Source organism: Catharus ustulatus, chromosome 17 (genome assembly GCF_009819885.2).
Source record: "Catharus ustulatus isolate bCatUst1 chromosome 17, bCatUst1.pri.v2, whole genome shotgun sequence".
NCBI classification, from domain to species: Eukaryota; Metazoa; Chordata; class Aves; order Passeriformes; family Turdidae; genus Catharus; species Catharus ustulatus.
The window spans coordinates 5,013,455-5,038,427 of record NC_046237.1 but is presented as its reverse complement, the minus strand read 5'-3'; the positions used below and the strand labels follow the sequence as shown (position 1 = coordinate 5,038,427).

The 24,973-nt window shown below is 41.3% G+C and overlaps 1 protein-coding gene across 3 annotated transcripts in view; it reads right to left on the bottom strand.

Annotated features, from left to right (window-relative positions):
• The window catches only part of OSBPL2 (oxysterol binding protein like 2), a 33,947-nt gene extending 12,492 nt beyond the window's left edge, over positions 1 to 21,455 (bottom strand). The window contains exons 1-7 of one of the 3 annotated variants that reach the window (XM_033074976.1): positions 21,379 to 21,455; positions 20,545 to 20,633; positions 8,834 to 8,987; positions 2,184 to 2,331; positions 1,863 to 1,938; positions 478 to 612; positions 2 to 99 (exon numbers count right to left, since the gene is read on the bottom strand). In XM_033074976.1, the coding sequence (XP_032930867.1) occupies positions 2 to 99; positions 478 to 612; positions 1,863 to 1,938; positions 2,184 to 2,331; positions 8,834 to 8,870 (494 nt within the window). In that variant the 5' untranslated portion in view covers positions 8,871 to 8,987; positions 20,545 to 20,633; positions 21,379 to 21,455. Of the gene's footprint in view, position 1; positions 100 to 477; positions 613 to 1,862; positions 1,939 to 2,183; positions 2,332 to 5,350; positions 5,376 to 8,833; positions 8,988 to 20,544; positions 20,660 to 21,378 lie in introns of those variants that run through there. The other 2 variants (XM_033074977.1, XM_033074978.1) reach the window with 2 other exon arrangements.
• Positions 21,456 to 24,973: the final 3,518 nt, after the last annotated feature.

Here is a 24,973-nt window from a genome sequence, read left to right as displayed (position 1 = left end):
CCTGGTTAATTCATAGGTTTCTCCTAACAGTGGGTTAAATGGTTTGCCAGTCCTCTCCCACTGAGAAGCTACAGCAGAAACTGCAAAAGCAGCTACAGCCTGGAAGCAAATTAAGAACACATTATGAGAATAATGCATTAAAAATCTAAGTTAAACATACTTTATTTGTTGTACATTACAGTATTTATTGTGGTTTTATAACCAGAAAAAGATTCACAGTTAAAGAAATGAGCTGAGATCCTTGGGCATGGTCAGTTGTGGCACTTTCAAACTCTGTGCACAGCAGGGAGGGTCAAAGTGCTACAAATATTTGACACAGCCACTATGAAAGAAGAAACTCATCTAAATAAATAAATTGAGCATTTTTACAGGAGCCCCTGAGAAAGAAACAGACTCAAGTGAGAAATTGTCTTAAAATCAAAGATGGGGAGAAAATAACTTCTTGTGAATTATGCAGAAGGTGGTGGGAGCTCTTACCTGCATTCTTTCCAAGGGGTCTGCATGACTACAAGCCTTGTTGATGAGGTATATATGCTCCATATATTCTGTTATCCTTTGAAGGAAACTCAAAGGCTCGTTGAAGACAATGGGCATTGTAATCTTGGACAGCTCCTACATAACCAAAGGGCAGGTTGACTTCTCAGACACAAAACTAAATAAACAACTTAGGCAACAACAAGGACTTAGAAAATAAGTTGTGGGTGAGTTTATTTAAAGTATTCCTCAAAGAATATTTGGCAAGCCTGAAGCAGACCTCCAAGTGCTACCTGGAAGCACTGCAGAACCCTACTTAAAATCTGAAATAACAACTCAAAACATTGATCCAGCTAACCTAATAAATTCACAGGCAATGTTACCTTCTCTGCTGTGGTCTGTGTAAAGCAGAAGAGGTTAAAATCTCCCTAGGCAGTAGCAATAATGTGCCAAACAGCTCTGTGCTGATACTGAAGTGCCACACACTCCTTGGAAAACCTCACATGCTTATTTGCATAAAATCTATCTACTGTACTGCAGCAACTACAAATTATTTTTTGAAAGGAACAGTTACATAAAGAATAATATTTGAATTGCTCTAACATATTTTAGTGGCTTTCTTTAAGCAACCTGTTATTTGTGTCAGACAATTTCTGGTTTCCCATGTGGACACAAGACAGACATGAAGTTCACACAGATTTCCAACTCCCCAGTTTTCTCTTTTACTACACCCAAGCAAATTTGGCTGTTTAATTACAAAGTTCCACTCATGACTGAGCATTAAAACATTTATGTAAGTGCTTGAAACTCAGCAGAAAGCAGAATGCCACCAGATGAAGTTAATGCAATATTTTCCTCACCTTGGCACAGGCAAGGGAAGAAAAATGTTAATTTAACATTTAAACTGATTTGGTCCAAGCAAAAGGTTTGAGTAGATAGGTCAAGTCACTCATCCCACCAAAAGGAGTTTTGAGAGAACAACTGTATCTCCTAGATGACATGAATTCATAAAATAAGGTCCTAAATCACATTTTGCTAAGTAAAGAATAAAAAAAAAAATCAGGTAAGATAGTATTGTGTCAAACAAACATATCTGACTACATTTTAATGGCTTTAGCCTAGCTCTTGAAGGACAGCTTCAGAAATGCCAATCCACATGCTCTAACAGCTAAAGATGTGGAAATAGCACTTTTAATAAATAAATGTTGAGATTTTTGGGAGTTGCAGTTTAAAATTGTTTCCTAGTGAAAAAAAAAAAGGAAAATACATCTCAGGTAATATAATACCTCAAAATAATACCTCAGGAATTATTCTGTGTCTTGATGTTTAAGCAATAAAACTAATCAGCCGACATTAGGAGACCTAACTCTTCATCCAAGCTAACTTACCAGTCCAATGCATTTTTTTAATATGCTCCACACACTAAAATCACTTCTAGAGAACATTGGGGCAGGTAATGATGTCCTGTAATGGAAAAAAACAATCCAACTGTCATTTTCAGCCCATTAAACAACAAGCCATTTTCTTTTCTATTGAAGCAACTTACAGAGGAAGAAAAGCATCAGCCCAGACTTGGCACAGGAAGCAGACACATGAAATGACTTTCCAATCCCAGAGAATTACCCTCTCCCATGGGAACAGCAATGCCCCAAAATGTATGAGCCAGCACATGCCCACCTCTCATCTCCTATGCAGCTCTTGCTGTTTACCTGTGTCTCTTAATCCCATTTTCTTGTATCTCTGTCTCTCCATTATGCTTTCCAGTCCTATTGCTTTGGTGTGGATCTAGATCAAGCATTTCTGGAACTTTATGATTTGCTTCTGAAAACTCTCCTGAAGAATTGTCAGAATCAAAGCCTGTATAAAAACCAAAAGGTAACAGTTTTCTTAGGAATCTTACCACGCCACAGAGTGCCACTCACATTTTGCAAATCTCACACCTGAAAGCACACTTAGACTAGGTTAGTTGATTTCAAAGAATATCAGAGTGAAAACCTTTATTAAGTGACCTAATTTCCAGGATTATTATGAGCCAACTATTGCATTAGAATAAAGAATTATCATTTTTCACACTGCTGAATATAAAACTAATTTAGAATCTTAAAAGCTCTCGGGCAGCTCCTGATCAGATTAGCTGCTTTGTCTCTTCTTCAGAGCTGCAGAGTAATTACAATAATTTGTTTCAGTTATGTAGTTTCCCTCAAAGAGCTCAAATAAATTAAACTTACACTGCTAGTAGGCAAGGAGAAAAAGAAAAAAAGAAAAGAGAAAATGGCCATTTCACAATGCAGGGGTAAACACCCAGACAACTGGAACCACAGAAATGAAGGATATTGAACTTCTTTTGGCACCCATATGTGCAAACCCAACACTTCCCTAATGGTTGTAACAGGAACATGTGGACACAGGGTCAATCATTCCCTGAGCCCCACAGGTGACCCACAGCCTGACCTGCAGGAGGTGGCTGCATTTCCTATGTCCCAAATCCATCCATGTGTACTGGAAACACCATTGGAACCAAACCCCAGCTTGCAGCAATGTGCTTGGAACAGCTTTAATCCCAAAAATGTAAAACCAGCAGGAGTCTGTAGGACACAAACTTTTGTTATCAAGCAGCCCTAGGTAAAAGTTGGACTAAACCAACAACCCAAGATTCCAGTCTAATGATTTCTAGTCACATAAATGATGCACATAGTAATATCAATAATGACAATTTTTGCATGTGGCTTTGAATAAGATTTTAAAATATACACACTCCCTTGTTCTCAACCAACAGCAAGAGGCCTCCCCTCAGTGCTGCTACCCAGACTGCCTGCAGAAACAAACACTTGTAAACCACAACAGCATCACAGAGCACCCTAAAATGATCCATTAATGCAATCCCTACAACTGGCACAGCACCACAACAGAAATCACTGCTGATCAATCAGTGTAACAAAGGAACATCCTTGCTGAAATTAATTCTAAGATCATTAAGTCCTTTCTGGGTGCCAAAGGGATCAATTCTTCCCCAAGAAAAACTTCAGTTTCCAGCTTCTAATTTAAGAGTTGGAATCAAAAAGCAACATTAAACATGGGGATTTGCTGGCACACAATTTTTGCCATGGTTTTAAGGAATACATTAAATAATTTTTGCATTCCTTTCATTCCAGATGTCACAACCTGGGCAGCCCCTTGTCTTTGTACTGAGTTCCCATCACACTCAGCTTTGGCCTGTACCAGAGTCCAGCTGTGGGTACAGAAGGATAATAAAGACTGTAAACACTCTGAGTAAAGAAATCAGTTGTGACAAAGATTATTTCAATTTCAGGTAGCCTAAAATGCTGTGATCCTCTGCCATTACCTTTTTTACAAAGCAGTATTTCAACTTTATTTTAACCTCTCCAATGGCTGCTTTTGCTGTAGTAGAACAATTCATGCAAGGGACACAGTCCAGAAACAAAAAAAAGCTGCACTTTTTTCAGGGATCAAGACTGTGGCAACAACATTCAGAACTGCACCAGGAAGTCCCAGTGATATAATCTTTTCTGGTAAACAGCAGGTGTAATAGGTGATGTCATGTCTTGCCCTGTCTCCTAGGTTCTGATGCCACAAGAATGGAATTACACAGCAATAACCACACCTTGGCACTCTTAGTACTCAATTGGAAAGCATGACAGTCACATACAGATTCAGGTAATTAAAATGAGGACTACCCTGAAACACCTGTCTAAAAAAACCTTCAGTCAACTCACAACAAAATATTTATGATTTTAAAATAATATTTTTAACCATAGACTAGCTTTTTTTGAACCTGTCACAGTACAAGCAGCAAAATAACTTAGTTGAACTATAAGTTGGGGGAAAATATGAGCTTTTTGGTACAATACCCTCACCCAAAAAACTGATCAAGCTCACACAACACAAGGAACAGCCTCACTTCAATGAGATTAACACCTAAATGTAAAAGCAAAACTTCAGAACAGGACTAGTCCATTGCCTATAAGGAAATAGTTCTGCAAAATGTAATTTCAGTCTTTACATTATACCTGAAACCCTGCACATCCTATCAAATGGCCATTGTGTTATCCACATTAGGGTTTCTGTTTCCTATGATTCAGAATTGTTTTGTCTTGTTCCTGTAAAGCACAACAGGAATTTAGAGTCAAGTATATTTATTATTTATGGACAACAATATGCCATTGGTAAGTAAATAAATGCCAATTCAAATGAATGTCTTGCAGACAAACAACAAAAATTAAATCCCTGCTCCAGGAAAGGAAGTACATCAGAAGGGTAAGTTTGCTTTTATTGGACTGCACTTCCACCTAATTACTTCAAAAAAAACCAAACCAAAACCACTGTGGAACACAGCCAGATAATCACAGACTTTCAGCTACACTTTCCACCTTAGCATCACATGACTTATCCACTATAAGCCCATTGAAAAAGTTTCAGAAGATGCTTCTCAATAAAGTTCTAGGTATTAGAGTTCCATTAAGAGCTATCCAGACACTGTTTTATGCAGAAGGAGTAGATCTGGAAGAAAAACAGCTTACAGAAATGATTTGTTGCAGTTTCTCTAAGTTCCAAAAAGAGCCTTACACCAGCTGCCAATAAAGCTTTGAATTGAGAAGCTGAGCAGGTAAGAGTTACTTACAGGACAGTTTTCATACTGAAAAGCCACTGGGAGTGAGGATAAGAATGGAGATTTAAAAGCAGGATAGGGGACCAGAGACAGAAATACAATGTCAACAATCAGCTTAATAAGAAGTTCCACTCATATGTGTTAAGAGTGAAACAAAAGCTTTTAAAAAGTCTTAAACTTTCAAAGTAAAATACTTCACTTGGGTACCAACATAAATCTATTTCAAGAGCTTAAAGAAAAGTAACTTGCCAGCAACTTTAGTTCTCTTAGCCTTCCTCTTCCACATCCTGCAAATGAAACAAGGCCACTCAGAGTGTGCTGCACATGAGCCAAGGCAGCAGAGCCCTGGTTCTGAGTCATGGACAGAGACACGAGACCTCCCCTTCCACAGTCAGCAAGTGCCCTGAGTACTAATTAAGCCTCGTCAGCCAAGGCAGAAAGGGAACCAAAACACCTTGGTACTGAGAGCCTGCAGACCTAAAAAAGGCACAGGGAATAGGATAAACATGCTGGAAGTGCAGACAGCAAGTGAAGTAAGAGGTTTTGTTTTCTTTGCCAGAAATTAACCATTCTCCACTTTCCAAAATAAGTCCATTGTCACAAGCTGTAGCTGATGGAGGCAGGTTGGCCTTTCACAACATCTGCAATACTTACACAGCCATTGATTCACTCTGATCCAGACAGAATGAAAATATATCAGTTTGGCAGACACCTCACCTCCTCCTCCCCACGTGAAAGCAACAGAGAACATCCTCACAAATACACCTGGCTGGCTGAACCAGCTGAGCCTCGTGGCCACAGAACACATTTCCATGGAACTGCAGGCTAACATTTAAAAATGCAAAATTAAAATGTTCTCAAAAATAAATTACCCTGGTAAAGAGCCAGGCATTTTCCTGCTTTGTGGCAACACTTTCACAAAACCTTGGCAAAAAGATACCTGACAATAGCAAGGAAGGATGCAGCTCTAAGAGGTCCCTGATAGCACAAAGTCCTTACAAAGTCTGTGTTGACATTCACACACCCAAGGTGACATTTTGCCTCACAGAAAAATTCAAAGAATCTGAAATTCATCTAAGGATTGACCACCTTTATCCTGATCCAGCCTCAGAGAAGGGGGCCATTGGAATTTGAGAAAAAGCAGATTCCAGCTGTGGTGTCTGGAATTAAGTGAGATCACAGGTAACATTCCCAAGGGATTCCCTAGGGCAGTACTCATTCATGAGGCAAGGCTGTCAAGTGTCAGCAGTGCTAACAACCTCTGACTGCAAAGAAACTTCTCTTTGTCACCAACTCCATTCATCCCCTTGATTCATCGATACCCCAGTCCATGCTGCACTTCCACAAGTGCCATCATCACCCAGTCAGGGAAGAACCATGTGCCAGGAGGATGATTCCCAATCACACAGCACACAGTTCCCTCCCATGAGCATGTCTTTTGGATGAGATGGGGACAGTGTCAGAAGCAGGAAACTTCTCAGCCAAGGAGTTATAACACAGCATTACAAAAATCAGGAGAGATTCATATTCCACAACTGGATGTCATTAATTAATAACTATGGAAAAGCTGTGACTTCCTCAAGGAGTGAATCCATACTACCTTAAAGGAAGCAGGAAACCACCTGGGCTGCTGCTGAGTGTGCTGCAGAATTCTGGAGTAACTCCCACAGAGTCCAAGTGCTCTAAGCCTGGTTTACTGCCCACAGGACACAAACTCCAGCACCCAATTCCTAAAATCAGTGAACTTTGGGAACACATTGCAGCTCCTTCTGGGGAAACCAGGGCTCAGGACTCAACAGGAGCAAGAGAAATGTAGTGCACACACTGTTTTCATCTCAACACTAAAACACCCCTGGAAAATGTGCTCATTCCTGGCAGCCACATCCCAATCCTGGACTTTGAGCAGATTAAGCACATCTGAAGGCAGCTTCTGCCCTTCTACTGACCTAAAACAAGGAGAGCATCCTTGGAAAGAGTAGACTGAGGAGTCTGCCAAGGGAATTAATTTTTTTTTTTAATCAAAATTTGGAACCTCAGATCCTGAAGTTTTCACTGGGAAACCTAGGAGAGCATCTTGGCTCAGAAAGGACTGGGATTGTGGACTAGGAGTACTGCATCTACACCTACCATGTCCAGATCATTAAAAAACAGAGATAGCCAGGCACTACCAGGACCCATTAACACCTAAAAAAATCACTAAAGCACCGTTTGAAAGATCCACAGTGTTAACAGGAGCAGAGTTACTACAGACACCAACAGCCAGGGAACATGAATTCAGAGGCCCATTTGCAGTTGTTCTTGGCATTTCTGAATGCTCTTCACATTTCTGAATGACCTGGACAAGACACAGCTACAGAAAACTAGGTCTGACTTCACTAGGTCTGTGCAAATAACTCAAACTGTCAGCATCTCCTAAAGAACCCAGGTGGAGAAAGGCATTGAGCACTTCGTCCTTAAAGACAGAAGGGAGAACAAATCTGAGGCAAATTCCAAACTTAGCATCTTCAACCAAGCACCAGGCTCTTAAGAAACACATATAAACATACATACACATATATATATATATATATATATCTATGTATCACCATTAAAGCTGTACAACACAGACCTCATGTTCAGGGGCACATTTTACACTTTTTCCAGTGGAAAAAAAAATATAGTTCGATTACTAATGACATACAGAAACAATCCTTTATGTTTAAGATTTTAATGATACAATGGTTTACTTTTACAGATGAATTTGAGTACTTGTCCCCATCACTCCCAGCTGGCATAAATGCAAACCAAATTTCCTTCTCTCCTCTGTGACATAGTTGTGACAAGTCCTGTACAGTGTTCTGTCAGTCACACTGCTTCACCCAGCCCCCTCTGTTTACTCCTCACATGAATTTCCAGCCAACCATGTCCAAGTCTACCTCACCACTTCCATCTACCATGCTACTTCCATTCCTTCAGCTTTCACACTAATCATTATTCTCTTTTCATTTCTGTGATTTTACTTTAAGCACTGTACCTCTGCTACAGGATTTCTCAAGAGACATTTCAGTGGAAATCTTTAAAATTGTTTGAGATCTTTAAGAGGATTTCCTTTTTCTTTATTAAAATACTTCAAGCATTTTATTTCACCACTAAAGCCATCTAAAGCTCTTATAAATAACTATTCATCCTTATTAGCTGAGAGTGAAGTACTATTTGATACACTGCTCAAGTGTGAAGTGATTCATGTTTGCTTTTTCAGAAAAAAAAAGGATTACAAAGATTTTTTGGCTCCCTATCTTGAAAACGTACTTTTACAGCAATTTGGTTCTGGCGAGAAAAGCATTTTCTACTTCAATTCTTTAGAATAAGTTTTCCATTAAAATTTTAAAAAATGAATATAATAACAATAAAAACAACCCACAGGAAATATTTCACCTTTTAAAGGGTCTGCTTCTCAAGCTGCTATTAAAATGATTTTCACAGAAAATGAAAGCAAGACATGGCCACTAAAGGACTGTTAAAGTGATGAAATAATAACTGGCATTAAGCTTTAACAAAAAACCCCTCATTTCCAAGCCTGAACACAAGCTACCAATTTCCTTTTCTACTTTTCAGAAGACAGCACTACAAGTTTTACCAACATAAGTTTACTTTTGATTTATTATTAACAGCCATGTATCACCAGCTCCTTACCACACACACAATGCAATTTATAGGGGTTTTCTTGCCCTTGGCACTGTGCCCATCACTCACCCGTAACGGCATCATAAAACTCTTCTTCACTGTTCATCCTTCAGGGTGAAATCTCTGTGCAGCCAGTGCAGCTCTCTCTAATGCATCGTTGGGTTTGATTTAGAGATTAAGTATCTGTGGGCTGTCAGGGTCTTCTTTTGCTGCTTTAGATGATCTATTTGACAAGAGAGGGGAACAGAATTAGCAGCTTCCACATTTCTCCTGTGTACAAACACTCACACTTGACAAACACTAATTTTCCTGTTTCTTCCCATGGCAAAAGATGGATTTTTGCATTTATAAGTAAACAGCTTTCTTTGACACTGCAGTAATTTTGAGGACAAGTACTATTTGCCACAAGAACAGTTGATTTGCTGTGCCACACTTCTCTCTGTATAAATACTTTATATACATTACTGTAAAATGTAACTTATTTACAGCAAGTTAAATTTCAGGCAAGCACAGCTAGAAGGAGCAGAGAACTGACAGAAGAAAAAGCCAGTTGGCAAACCAAAAATTCTCCTTAGCAAGAGGATAAGCCTTACTGCATCCTTAACCAAGAAAGCTGGGAACAAGAAAGAACCTTGGTAGTTCCAAGTCTGAGCACTGCATGAAAATGTTGGGTCTGACTCTACATCATGCAATCAACATGTAGTGACCCTGAGAGAAGTTTTGGCAGGCTACTGCTATGCACTCTGCAAGAGACAACTGCAGATTCTTCCCTCTAGAAGGAATGTAAAGAGCCAAGGAATTTTTCCTCAGTAGAACCACACACCCTGCAAATAACTTACAGATTTGTATAGCATTCCAGCTCTACTTTATGGATAGACTAAATTCAATTTTTTCCAGATGGTTGGCAATGCTGTAACGCAAATATTTTTACCTCACCCAACTTCAGTTTGAGGAGAAGAATGAGAAAATTTCATTTTCACTCTTACAAATGTTCACCAGGTTCCAATAACGAGCCAAGTACACAGCAATAAATGACAGCATGGCAATGCTATCAATATCTCCTCCAAAACAACCTCAATCTGTCAGTCCCAATTTTTTCTGATCCTGAAGATTCCATTGCTTTTGTGACAGTAGTTTCTCCAGAGTAATTATAACTTGCACAATTCCATTCCAATTAAGAGAAACAATGCCAGAAGTGCACTCTGCTCCTAGGAGAAGAGTTTACCACGTTTGAAGCCAATTCCTTCTTTTCCTCTGCAAGAAACCAGACTGTGTTTCAAGGCTTTTTCCCCTCAGTGCCCAGAACAAAAGCTGTTTGAATGTCTCACACACATACAGTTCTTCTAACTGTCCATCCAGAGGGAGGAGCTAAACCAGCCCATTATGGGACTCATCTAAGTTACTTAATTCAGTGTTTGCCTTGAAGTGTTTATGTCTTTCAAGGATAGGTATTTCAGTTTGTCACTTTTCCCTTAGGAACCTCCCATTTCCTTGCTACTATGGGATTTTACATAATCTCTGCAGTAGCAATATCATATTTACAAGTCCTCACCCTCCAAGTAACTTTGAAGATGCAAGACATTTCTGCTTTCAGTGGTCTGCAAGCATTGCATCCTTCTAGCAAAACAGCTGCCCATGTTTCCAAAAGAAAACTTAGATATGTACAAAACACAGCCCTCTCAGGATCAGGACTACAGCTACATTATTTTCTCCATGTTTTCTTGCATCTTCCCTTTTTCTGTTTAGTCTTGTATAGAAGGCACTAAGAAATAAAAATTATGACTTACAAAACTGTCAAATATCACTAAGAGCCTTAGAGTAAATAAGGTCATACAGATGAATGCCAGTTTCTGCTCTCCCCTCTCCTGCACAATAATAATTGCATTACAAAAGGCCTTGTGAAGTGGAACTACATCCCACAGTGTGCACTTTCACTGCACAGACAACGAAGCTTTCCTATAAAAACACTCACCAAGTACAAATGAAGTGACCAGAATCAGAAACAAATTAAAAGCAGAGTTATGCTGTGCTCTCCTGACATCTACTTCCCACCACACCTGAAGCTCACTGCTATTTGAAACTCAATCATATGCCTGTAAGTTATATATAAAATATTCATTGAAATCACTTTAAATAATTACAGTCACAAATTGTCCTAAGGTGTTAGGAACATTTAAAAGGGAAAAAATATATATTTTGCTGAGTTACATTGGGAATAACTTCCCACTTGGATCACTTCTTTTACATTCAGTTCTTTTATGCAACAGAGATTAACATGAATTTGCATGTAGCTGAACACACAGTGATAACAGCATTCAGCTTTCATGAGCCAAAAAGCTGGGATTAAATCCTGCTCTCTTACTGAGAGCAACAGCAAAAGTTACTTTCAACTAGGCTGAAATACCAGAAGACAAAAACATCATGGTGGCTTCATTTTCAGTATCTGTAATTTCCTCCTCCATTCCCTGATGTTCCCAGAGGAATTCACCTGCACACCAGCAAGGGTGGTTAGCAGCTTGAATCAAAATTGCCACTAAAAGAAGGGTGCAACTCTTCTGTGACACACAGACCTTCAGGAGCTGCCCTGGAAAATCTTCCATAAACATCCTGTCATGGCCTCACCTTTCAGTCCTACAGTGCAGAAGAAACACAAAGTCTATTTGGACATTTTCTTGCATACACAGTAATGTTCAGGGATGTAACAAAGAGGTTTCCATACAGACTTCACTTGTTGAGAGAACCCTGTTTCAGCAGCTGAGGCCAGAATTACCTTAGTGGGCTTCACTTTCCAGGCAGGACCAAAGGGCTGAGCCTGGGTGCCCATCCAGAGACACCCAGAAATGTGTTTTTTCCTGGGGATCTCAGCCCAGCTGCACTCAGCAAATCCATCTTCTCAGTAACAGGGAAAAGCTGCAAGTAGAGGCACCCTAAGAGAACTGGAAATTCTTCATTTAATGATGACAACACACCCCTGGCCACAACCAGCAAAGGTTTTGTGGTTTACAGGATAAGCAGCAAAGCTTATCTACTTCCTCATATTTTAAGGCTATGCATTGGTACAAACTAATTTGATTTATTAAGGGATTTGTCTTCATGAGTACAAAAGGCTACATTTATTTTTTTATTTTTACATCAAAATAAGTTCCCTATAGGAGAGATGCTATTTTTGAAGCTCATACTGAAAGACAACAGATAAAACATCCAAAAAAAGCATAATACCCATCCCAACAGTACAACTTTGATTGGTAAATTTGTACTGCAGCAGTATTATCTTGTATTTCACTCTGATAATTCTCTGATACATTGTCCAGAATATTCACAGTAAGATTTTACTCTTGAAATTACCTTTAAAGTTGAGCATTAAAGCAATTTATAGAAAACAACTAAGCCTAACAAAACTCACTGAAGCAAGTCTGGAACAAGTTAACTGAGCAGAACCTAGATTTCTAGTAATTTATTTGCAGCCCAATGCCTAAAATATGCAAACCCAAACTAGCTAAGCATAGATGTGAAGTCAAAAACTTGTAAGAGCTTCTGGCATCTCCTAATCAAAGAAGAACCTCTCTGGTTTCCTCTGAAATAAGCTTTACACCTTGGGGATGCTGTAAAGCCACTCACAAACAGGTTAAACAAGATAATATGTTGTCCAATGATATAATTTAGAAATGCAGGTACCAATGCTGAAACAAAAAAAGCCACTTTTCTGGAAGAGAAAGGTAAGGGATGGAAATATAATTAATGACAAATCACATGGGCACAGAGCCTGATTTGTATTTTTGCTGTTAAAAAGTGTAATTGGTACTGCACAGTAACTCAAAAGCAGGTTACCTGAAGGGAGCCTACAGGAAAGGTGGAGAGGGACTTTTTACAAGAGCATGTAGTGACAGAACATGGAGGAATGGTTTTAAACTGACAGGGAGCATGTTTAGATTACATATTGGAAAAAATTTCTTCCCTGTGAGGGAGGGGGAAGCCCTGCACAGAGTGCCCAGAGAAGCTGTGGGTGCCCCTGGATCCCTGGAAGTGTCCCAAGGCCAGCTTGGACAGAGCTTGGAACAGCCTGGGACAGTGGAAGGGGTCCCCTGCCCATGGCAGGGGTGGAATGAGATGAACTTAAAGCCCCTTCCAACCCAAACCATCCCATGATTCTGTGATAATCACTAAAACTCTTTTACATTCTCATCGTTTATCAGAGAGAATCACACATTCCTGACTGATGACCACGGACAGCCCCTTTCTTAAAGGACCTGAGGATTTTGCAAAGACAAAGGACAAAACAAAGCATGCAGCTGAAGTAAAATTTGCAGAAACAGATCCACAGCACACCTTGCAACAGAGAGGAGGGAATGCTCAGAATTCCAGCCTTCCAGAACTGTCTGTCACAGGAGAGGGAACAAACAGGAAGGGCTGTTCCTAACCATGAGACAGGTCCCAAGGGGAGCTCAGAGCAGCAAACTCCCTTCTCCCAGTGACCCAGCAGCCTTGATGCAGAGAGTGGTAACCAAACTGCTCACACCACCCAGAGCCCACGAGCAAGAACAGAGTAGTAGCAGATCTGTCAATCAGCTGGTGGTGAAAAATGTCACACACAGTGGTCTGTCAGGCACAGAAGTGTCACTCAGTGACACGTACCAGGTGATGTGGCTGCCAGTAACACACTCTGCTTTCCAAAGTTCTCTGCAGGTCAGAGTGTCCCCTACAAGGTCACAGTCTCCAGCAGTGGAAAGTACACAAATTCTCTTCAGAAATACCACCAGTCCCAGACTCTGCACAATTCATATTTTAAACTATTTCCTCCCACTTGGAACTTATTTTTAAAACCAGGACAACAAAAGCGCAAGGCTTTGCAAATCACTTTATAAACTGCCTGATTTGCTCCACGCATTCTGTGACGTGCATGTGAGCATCTCTCCAGAGGAGATGCACATTCCACCTCCAGGGCTGCTCTCCAAAACCTGTGTGTGGGAATCCACTGCCTTTATCTTGGTAAATTAGTAATCCCTTAAATTTGTCACTTTGTAGGCTTGCTCCTCCTCAAATTTCATTTTCAGGAGGAAAAAAAAAACCAAAAAAAACAACCAAATTATTTCAACCATGATCCTGGATCCTAGAAATTTACACACCAATTAAAGAACCCCAAAAACTTGTACCTCTGTAAGAGTTTAAAAACCTGTAACTACCTTAAGTTCATTCGACTAGTTCCTCCATCCTAACTTGTTCTTCCAGGTTAATCCTCAACAAAGAGCCAGCCGGATAACCAAAAGTTACTCCTCCTTAAAGAAACATTTACATTTCTATAGAAAGACCAGCATTTACAATGAGTGGCTCACTGGGCTGGAATGTGGCTCAGCAAGCTCAGGTTTGAAGCTGGCTGGGGACAGCTGCAGTGCCTTTTTGCTCCAGACCCTCAAGCTGTAATTTCTCATCGTGCAGCAATTCTGGAAAGCTTTGCTGACATCACCCTGATAAATTAAAAATCCTATTTTTTTTTTTTTTGCTTGGAAAGCACATGTGCTAGCTCTACATGACATATAAAACACTTGGTCCTGTTCATTACACAGATATTGAATCTTCTCGTGAAATCCAGGAGTATTTAAGTAAAACCAAGTACAGAATCAATAAGAGTCATTAAAATAACCACAGAGGTTCACCAGCACGAGCAGGTAGGGTGTTAGGAGTTCAATAACCTGGAATTAAGAGTGCCACCAAAGAATTCATGAACTAGCACATTCATCAGCTTTTTCACATGCCTAACAAGGTTTTGTTGGTGTGCAATTCCACAGCAAATTTTAAAAATCATTAAGTTGAATGTAAAAAGAGAAAAAATTGCAAGCAATTAAGAAAAAAGAAGAGGAAAAAAAAGTCACTTGGGATTTTCCCCATGAAAAACGTTTTCATTTACTTTGATATGACAAGGGGAAATGTGAATTTTCAAACTGACAGGGCAGATATTAGAATGAAATTCTTTCCTGTGTGAGTGGTGAGACCCTGGCAGAGGGTGCCCAGAGAAGCTGAGGCTGCCCCTGGATCCCTGGAAATGTCCAAGGCCAGGTTGGACCGGGCTTGGAGCAACCTGGGACAGTGGAAGGTGTCCCTGCCATGGCAGGAGATGGAATGAGCTGAGCTTAAAGCCCCTTCTAACCCAAAACCATTCTGGGATTCTGTGACATGCTGGGTCAGGATGTACCTTCTGTCCAGAAAGAGATTCCCAAAGAGCCAACAGAAAATCAAACATCCACATCCTTCATATTAATACCAAAAATAAGAAATGGGGGAAAAAGGACACAAAATCCCCCAATCTACAACATGACTGGGGGAATAAGAGCCAACCCCATGATCTCTTGAGCAGCCAGTTGAAACAAAATAACTGTAGCACTTCAAGGGATAGAAATAAATAACTGGAACCAGAAGATAAATATTCATGTGTGTTTAATTCATGCACATCTCCTGAAAACATCTAACTGCAGTGTTTCATCTCTGAATGAAAGCTTCAGCAAGGATGAATCTTAATTGACTCATGAAATTAGGTTACCAGCAACATTGGATCTACAACATCTACAAAAATTAGTCAAGAATCAAATTTAATTGGCAATTTAGATTAACTGTAATGCACTCAAAATCTCTTCAGCCAGAGAACAGCCACACAGGACTGCAGAATCCAGGAGAGCATTTTCTTTACCAAGTGAGATTTATTTCTCACACTCCAAAGTTTGGAATGTAATACCATCAGCCAGATGTCTTGGCAAGACAAAGCTCTCTGCAACCACAGCAAGAGAAGGGGAACTTCCTTCTCAAATCTGTTAAATAAAGTGCAGAGAGGCTGAGTGAAGAGGATCAGCTGAATGCTCGGCCCACTGTCACCTTCCCATTTCTTTGGAGATGCAGCTGCCCCACCACAGGCTTTTATGGAGTTGGGAGTCATTAAATGGCCTGGGGACAGTTCAGTGCCACCACTTGAAACAATGATGACCACAAACTGAACATCTGAAAGGTTAGCTTAGAACAAAACAGAGCTGAGCCATTTATGGCAGGCAGAAGCATGTTCTGTTCTCTCAGAAACACCAATTTTTGGTGATGCTTCACAGGAATTAAGAGACAAGTAAAACACTACAAGTCTGGCTCTCAAAGGCCACAAAACTTATTTCTGCATCAGAACAAATGACACTAATTGTCCCACACACTAATCATTGCCACAACCCAAAGTTCCAGTGCTGCTACCAGAAGCATTATTTATTTAAAATAAAAATTGTAAAGATTAATCTGGACAGAAATATCCTCCTAGAATAGTGCCCAATTACCTATGGAATCAATGGCTATTCCCCACTCTCACTTCAGCCAAAAGTTGTGTTCTACAGCCAAGGATACTGGCCTGCAGAACTTCCTTCACATCTACCACAAACAGACCAAGAGAACTTGATTCCAGCAAATTCATATTTTTTGATGCAAAACACTTCATTGAAATTCATACAGAATTCTGTAAATGTTCTCCTTTCTTAACACTACCTCAGTATCTGAGACATTTTTCCATCTGAGAGCATTTGCTACAGCATTTTTCAGACTCTGTAACTTTCCCTTGGAAACTATTTCATGTCCCATGACAGTAAAAAATTACAAAATTCTGTTTTGCACACCTCTCCACGCATGATGCATAATGCTAAGTTTGGGTGATAAATCAGCTCATTTCTAGCCCCACTGTTAAAAAAATAAATCATTCAATACTGTATTGTAAAACTAGTTATTTCTTAGTTGTTTCCTGGGAATCTGTTTTATCTTACTTGTAAGAGAGAAGGTGGGAAGTAATCAATAACTCCAAGCACAGTGGTTTTGAACACAAGTGTCAGTAGATACATAATTAATCATTTCTCTGAAGATAAAATTAAGGATGCTTGGGTATTTCTCAGCATAATGAAACCACCCCTGCAAATTGATCACTGAAGCTTATGAACATGAAGACAGTTACAGCATAAAACATCATTGGAGAAAACCCCAGAACCACAAAGGAGTTGCATGTTTAAGTTCCTAGATCTTCCTCCTCAAAGGCAGCTTTGTCTCTCTGGACTCATTCTCTCCAGACAGATGCAGGTTTACATTTACTCTGCACAAGGTATTTTGCCAATAATTTTCACAGAGACTCTTAGACAATTATGGTAGCAATTATATTGCAAATAAAGCAGGAGGATGACAGTGACTAACCCACTGCAAAGCCCCACAGTATAAGAAAATGTATTTTTATGCCTATCACCAACTCCTCACACACACAGCTTCCACAGCATGAGCTCCTGCACACAGCTACCAGACTGTTTGTGAGGGGGGGTTTAAGATGACACCACAAATTTGCAAAAGCTTTAGGAATTCAGAGTTCATGCTATGATTGAATTTCCTTTAAAGCTGCATTTATAGTAAGTACCTACTGGATTCTACTGGTTGCTACTCCATTTGCTACTGTCAATACAAAACAATAAACAAAATTAACTTTGACTCCTCAAGACAGGACAAATATCTCCATTTAGAGCCCAGTTTTAATAAAGAATCCACCCAGCTATCTGCTCATTAACATTAACACACTTGGGTAACAACGTGCACAGCACTTTGGTTAATAAAAAAAAAACGAGAGCACATAAACAAAGTTATTTACACCTCTGAAGATGGCTAGCATTTTAGTTCCACTATTAAACAACCACTCAACAGCTTCATTGCTCTAGTGCAAAACATAAAGAAGCCATGCATGGGGCAGTTCTGCTCTCCTGAAAAGGTTCTCCTTTCAGCAGCACTCTGCTGAAGGGTCCTTTATGAACAGCTGGTGAGAGAATTGCTCTGCAGCCTTAACACACACAAGTTTCATCCCTGAGAGCTGTTAAAGGGATTCTCATCCTCACTGGTTGCCCTGACACGTTGTAGGGAGCAGAGGAGCTGGTGAGTTAGTGAGCTGGACAACAGTGATGGGAACCACAGACACCTCAGAATTCACACATTTTACCACCTTCAACCTCCACAGCCTGTAACTATCACTAGATCAAAACACAGTGAGATCTACTATCAGATTCTTCTGGGAGCCCTAAAAAAATTACTCAGAAGTGTAAAAATAACACTAGTAAAAATACAATGAAGTTATTTATCCAGTCATGAAAACACATTTCTTGACAAATACCCTAAGCATGCAAACTTTGCAATACTCCAGAGGTTCAGAGCACCCCAAGAGCCTTTATCTCATGCAAAACTGAGAGCACAGCAGAGGAACTGGACTGCAGCAGGAACAGCACACACCAATCTGGTCTAACACCAAGCACAGCCATTAGTGTCCAACAGAGCAAAGACAGTTCAAGTTTGGGACTACAAAACCAAGAGGGCCAAGACTAAAGGTCCAGCTCTGTTTCTGCAGCTGCAGGGACAATTCACCTTTTGTGCACCCTCCCTCCCACCAGATGGATAAACAAGCCCAGGAACACAACACTCTGCAGCCTCTGCATTTTCTGAATGGAGAGCTGCTGCAATCTACTACAAACCTGTCTCATTAAATTATGTGCATAATAAAATATACTGAATTAATCTAAATGATCTGTCTAGACCAGCAAATGAATTTCCAATTGTAACTGTATTTAAGGAAAGGAAAAAAAAATCAAGTTTAAGTATGTTCAGTCTATTCTTGTAACTTATTGATCCTGAAAATTAAGACATTATTTTTGTGCACTGAATCAAAAACATTTTTAAAGAGTATAACTGAAAGTTATGGTAAACCACATTTGACAAATTCTAATTGCTTGTTGCTCTCCTGCAACATGCTTTTACAAGCCTTAAGGACACAAAGTAAATAATACATCATCATACATTTGTGTGCACAGTAATTATTAAGATGAAAGGATTGAGATAATGAGTTCTTGAATTCCAGGTTCTGTGGTGGTCTATTCATAAAATAATAAAACCCATTAAACATCTGCTATAAAGCACAACCTCTATTTTTTTGCAATAGGAAAAACATCAAAGTCTCCTATCTCCAAAGTGACAGACACAGGGTGACCAACTTGTTCCTTGCTCTCACTTTTCAATTTATTCACCCATGTGATCAGCTACATATTTGCAAGCTCAGTTACAACATTCAAGTTCTTAAGTACTCCATATTTAACACATAATCTTTGCACGCCTCATTTTGTGCATTTCTTCCAAGAATTGTAAGAACCAAACATTTTAGTTCCTTCACAAAGAAGAGCCTGAACACTAAGCATTTTACAAATCATTCCAGTGTCAAATACAGACATTTCTTGTATCTCCATGAGGCAGGTGACAAAACTGATGCTGAGTGAAGGAATAGAAAAATGGCACCTTGTAACAGAAGGCCTGGATATGAACAGCATAATGTAATGTAACAGTGCATTTGTTCAAGGACAAGCCACTTCAAATACCAAAGCTAATAAATTATCTGCTTAAAAATTCAGCGTACTTGCAGGCTAATCTTGCTTTCAACAACAGAAAAAAAATCATCTGACTGGCACTACAAACAGTGATTTAAAAATATAGCCTTATCAAAGCAAAAAAAGCCTGATTGGGACGTTTTCCAGCCAACACTAAGATAACAGAAAGCAAAGCTTTCCACCTTTGTTCTAGGTCAGCATATGTGAAGTTCACACAGTAGAATTCACAAGAAGACTGAAGAAATTCCAGTTTCAGTCGTAAGACCTGCCAGCAAGTACGTATCAAGGGAAGCAGTAACAGTATTAAAAGTGACTTACAGAAACCATCCAAGAGTGGAAACGACCTTCTGTGATCAGTTACCAAAGGATGTCAGCAAACAACCACACTGCTTTTCAATATTGCATCAACTGAAACCTTTATCCCATCTAGTCTTTAACTACCTACAGACACAGGGTTTGTTGTCTAATCACCATTTTCTATCTCAAACTTTTGCCTTCTGTTGCTAAGATTGTTTTGGCATGGCTGGAGAGCCAGTTCTGGAGGAAAACATATTTTTTCCTGGACAGCAGACATCTCAGCGTTTCCTTATGAGAACTTCCTCAAGTTACAAGCTCATCATGAGGTGCTGTTGGTTTCAGGAAAGCAACAATAAGAATTACTCCTGATTCTATCCCAGACTGCCCTCAGCTTTCTGCCACGTGGTATGGCTCAACAACTATTTTGAGAAAAAGCTGTGTTTACTGTAACTGAAAACCCAAGGGGTTACTTAGGGGGAAAATCAGCACTTGGAATTTCTTGCTTCCATGCTAGTTTAGCCAGTTCTCCTACTCCCATCCCACGGCACAGCACTGCATGTTTGGAAGTGACCCAAGTCACTGCTTCCAGAAATTGCCCTGAGCTTTTAGAAGTCCCTGAGCACGCTGTGTAAAGTTTAAGATGATAACACATGTGGTTGGCCCCAGATGATAACATGAACGTGGATTTAGAGAACTTCAGAAGGCTAAGTTGGAATGATCAAATTTATTTTCTCTTGCATGCACAGCTTTAGAAAAGGAAACACTATGGGAAGAGTGGTGCAAATCAACACTGCAGACCCATGTTTCCTTTTTACTTTTCCTAGAATCTCAAATGAAGGTTATGTAATTTAGCTGAGAAAATCACAGTAAATGGAAGTACCTGCTTGCACACATGCTTAGGCAGATACTCTGAGAGGAAACACAAGGTTATGGCACACATAAAAGCCAGGAGGTGATTTTGAAAGTACATTTGAAATTCTGGCCTGCAAGTGCTGCTACCAAAAGTAGTCCTGAATCCAAACATACAGAGAGCACACACATGATCAATGACCAAATTAAATAAACAACATCTTATACCTTTATTGCCATGCAGAAGTTCTGGTGGCATGTTATTTAAAAAAAAGCCTTTTTTCCTGCTATTTTCCCCATCTTGCTTGTCTCCTTCTCTGTAAGGGAAACATCGAGTAGGTAACTGAAAAACAAAATAACAAAAAAGCCAACCCCAAATAAACCCCAACTGCTTCAGCTGTGACCTAAAAGGCCCCTTGAGACTCCTGTACTGCGCTGAAACCGAGCCCAGCACATTCCTCTGGGGAGCCGGGTGTCGTAGACTCCTCTGCCTAAACCCAGCTGCAAAAGCAATCGGAAAAATATGGTAAAATTACAAAAAGCCCAGCGCTGGGGCTGACGGAGCTGCAGGGCAAGCTTGCATTGCTCTGCATAGCAATGTCCTTCAGCCCCAGAGCCCGGGGAATAGGGTGGAACGGGGCAGGGCTGAGCCCTGGCTGGGATCACGCGCCGGGCACGGCTCAGCACCGGGGAACCACGGCACAGGGCAGGACCACGGCACAGGGCAGGATTCTCAGCACAGGGCAGAATCACAGCACGGGCACGGGTTCAGCACCTCATCCGCGATGCTGCAGCACGGGCCCGCGGCCCGCAGCTCCCCGAAACACCCGGGCGAGTCAAGGCCCCTCGGCCGCCGGGACGGGACTAAAGCGTTGGGGAAGCCGCTCCCCCGCCCGCCCCCGTCGCACTGACAGCGCGGGCCGCAGCCCACTGAGGACGGAACCCCCGAGGCGGGCCCGAACGGAGCTGTGCGGGGCTGGGGCCGGCGAGGGGAGCGCAGGCCCCGGGGTAGCGGAGCGGGGAGCGGAGCGCGGCGGCCCCGGGCCCGGCCCGCGGCGTTACCTGCACCGGCTCCAGCGACGGCACCGCGGACACCGAGGCGGAAGTGCGGCCCTGGCCGCGGTTGATTGACAGGCGCCAATCGCAGAGCGCGGCCGCGCCCGCTGTTGCTAAGAAGACGAATCACTCCCCTGTCCCTCGCTGGTAGGCGGGGCTAATGCTAATGAGGCGCCCAGCCTGACCGCCCGGGCCGCGCCACCGCTCGGGAGACCGCTGGCCAATGGCGCAGGGGATATGCAGATGAGGGCGTGGCTATGCAGATGAGGGGTACCGGCAGCCCCGGGACGTGGGACGCGCAGCGAGCGAATTCCCAGAGTTTTGGGGTCTCCCCGGCAAGAATGATCGCCTTGTGACTGCTCACCTATGTGATTTACGGCACTTGAGCTAGAAGCTGATTTCAGAGCGCAGCTTGCTCACTGTAAGCTTTGTAGGGATACGCACCATCCTTAAAGACAGGTGAACACCACCATAGTTTCTCATCAGTGTTGTGTTTGTTGTGGTGGGATCATCAGTTGTATATTTTCTTGAAGATGCTTTAACTAGATGAAAGCTGGTATGAATCAAGCGGATTTGGGGTTATATAACCTGCAGCCAGCATCCCTGTGATTATGAATTTCTACATCCCACTGATATCCTCATGCCCTGTTACTCAGAGCAGCTCAATGGACACCTCAAAACCCCTGAGAAACTCTCCACAAAGCCATGTATGAGTATGAAATGGTTGGGAGTGAAGGAGGAGATGAGATACAAATACTTATCCTCAAAATTACTTCCTCTTGCCACTGATTCAGCTCTCAGTGCAAAGAAAATAAAGGGATGAGCAGATTTATTCTGCAGCACAAACTCATTAATCAGAGATGGATACAGATGTTCTTTAACAAGGGAGTGGTTGCAAGGGCAGTGGGGAGAATCATCACAGAATCTGAGCCGCTGTTTTGCTGCAGCGTTCCCTCCTGCCATCCCCAAATACTTTTGCTGGCACGCTGTTGATTCTGGAGTATTACTCACCCCTGAATGGGCTGACAGCTCCTGGCCAGCAGCCACATGCTGACAATGTACGAGACACGAATTAACAGTGATAATGCTCCTTGCTCTGGTACAAGTGTAAGCATTTAATGAAATCTCCAGGGAATTTCTCACACACGTTGGGATTGAGGAATATTTTGGGGTGGGCACAGCTGCCTCCAAGGATGTCTGTCGGTCCTTCTCAATCCAGTCTTGTTGTACCCACATGCTGTTTCACCCCTTGGTTTACCCAGAGTTGTTGGACTCATATTTAGAAATCTTTGGGACTAAAGGATCATTTATATCACTCTGAATATGTTTATAAGGTTTTCCTGATTTGCCCAGAAATATATTTTTCCCCATAAGCTCCAATTCAGCCACCCCTTTTGGATTGCTCAATATTACAGGTCTCAACATGCAGCACAGAAATATTTCTGCTGCAGCTTTTTTAAGCAAAGCCCCACAAACAAAAAGTAATCAGAAATTTAAATTATTATTTTCTGACGGTGCAGGCCTTTGTCATGACTAAGCAGCTGATCTCGAAGAGTTCTCCAAAAGACCATGATGGCAAGACAAATCTACTGATTATATGAGCAAGATATGTTGAATTTTTGTAGCTTTTTCTGGTCTTAATTGAAGGCATGGACATCCTTCTCCAGGCCAGTTTGTAATCATTTCAGCTAGATTTCCATGCTTAGCAAAAATGAGGATAATTGACAATTTCTTCCTTTGTTAAATATTATGGGGCTATTCTCTAGCAATAACCCATAAAACCCCAACTGGACAGGGAGAAGAATTTAACTCTTTATTTGTCTCCCTTCTGCATTGGCAATGAGGGAAGAGAGCAGTTACCTTCTAAAGGAGATGGCATGGAAATTTTGCCTTGTTGACAAAGTTTTGCAATATTGAAGTAATTAAACAGGGGGTTTACAGTGGAAAATATTGGGCAACTGTCTCAGGCATAGGTGTAACCATCAGCTCCACCTATAATAAACCCAGCTGCTTCCCTCCTGTGGAGAAACACAATCCACTTAGAAAACTGTTCCCAGCAAACCCGGTCACTGCAGCAGATTTGGGAAACCTAAATGGTGACACAAGGGCAAAATGGAAAACCAGAAAATCTAGAGATGTTGTTGTAGAGATACTGCAAGGAAACGTGGCACACTGCAGCAGAAATCCAGATTGTCAGCAGTCAATCATCTCCCACTGTAGACAAAGACCTCTTCCCTCCTCCTCCAAACCATGCAGTAGCCAAAGCAGCCTCTCAGTCCCTGCATGTTCAGGCAAGTTGTCCAGCTCTGCCATGGGAAGCTCTTTTAGTCTGTGACTCTGTGCCAGGGAGTTTCAAAACCACCCATTTGTTGCAGTGAGGGCTCAGCATCTCCAGCCCGTGCTGCATGTCCCTCCTCAGGCTGGAATTCCCAGCCCCCCGAGCCTGCCCAGCCTTTCAGAGCCACAGCAGTAGTGTCCTCACAGCTCTGTGCCAAATGTCCTGGAAACGCTCCCCAGCAGCTTCACCTTACAGGAGTGAGGGGCTTGTCCACACTCGAAAGATTATTTGGATTAAATGTGAATGAATTGAAAGCAGAATGGGAATCCCAAAATATCTCTGGGCAAAAAAAGCCTCAAGTTGTCAAAGCAGTCTATGGAAGAGTTTTCAAGGTCTCTCTCTTCCTGCATCCCTGTATGACTGAGCCAGACACGGCTGTGCAAAATGAGAAACATCCAAATTTTTCATAATCTAAATAATAAAATTTCCTCCTGCAGCCTACCTCATTTTAAAAGACAGGAATTTTGAGTTCTATTGGCAGTAATAGAGTGTTTTGAGCTGCTGGCACTGAAAAAAGGAAGACAGTGTGAAAGAGCTATAGTCACAGAAATTTATTTAATGTAAGAAAATATTAAAAAAAGCAGACATTGGTAATACTGATAAGGCTGTAATGAAAAACGTGGTAATGCTGAAACCACATGAATTTTAACCAGTACCTTGAAGAAAAGCAATTCAAGAGAAAAAGGAATCTGTAAATAATGAGGAACATGGCAAAAGCTGAATAAGTAGAAATAGCCAGTCTGTTAAAAGGCTGAATAAGCATGTTCTTTGTAACGGCATGGAAAGGAAAAGACACAACAGCCTGTATCCTCCGCTTCAGTGATAATTTCCCTGGGAGCTGCACCCATTCAGCTGAGGGCAATTCAGGGGCTGAGCCACTTCCATTCAATATAAAATAAAGTTTGAGAATCTCTGTGGTCAAAGTTGTGAAGGCTTAAAAACCTGAGAGTGCAAAGGGCTTTCTGCAGGAAGCCAGAAAGCTTATTAAAAAACATGATTTCTCCCAAAGTCTAGACACAAGCACAGAATCACAGGATTGTTAAGGTTGGAAAGGACCTTAAAGATCATCAAATCCAACTGTCACCACCACGTTCAGCATTAAAACATATCCTCAGGTGTGTTTTTTTTTTTTACTGAACCCTGAATTCTTCTTGTTCCAGGTATAATTTCTGGTGCTGGAAAATCCTGTGCCTGCTAAGTAGAGATGAGCAGCAGCATGTGCTCAGGATAAAAATACTTAGGCCAAAGTAACTCACTTTCATC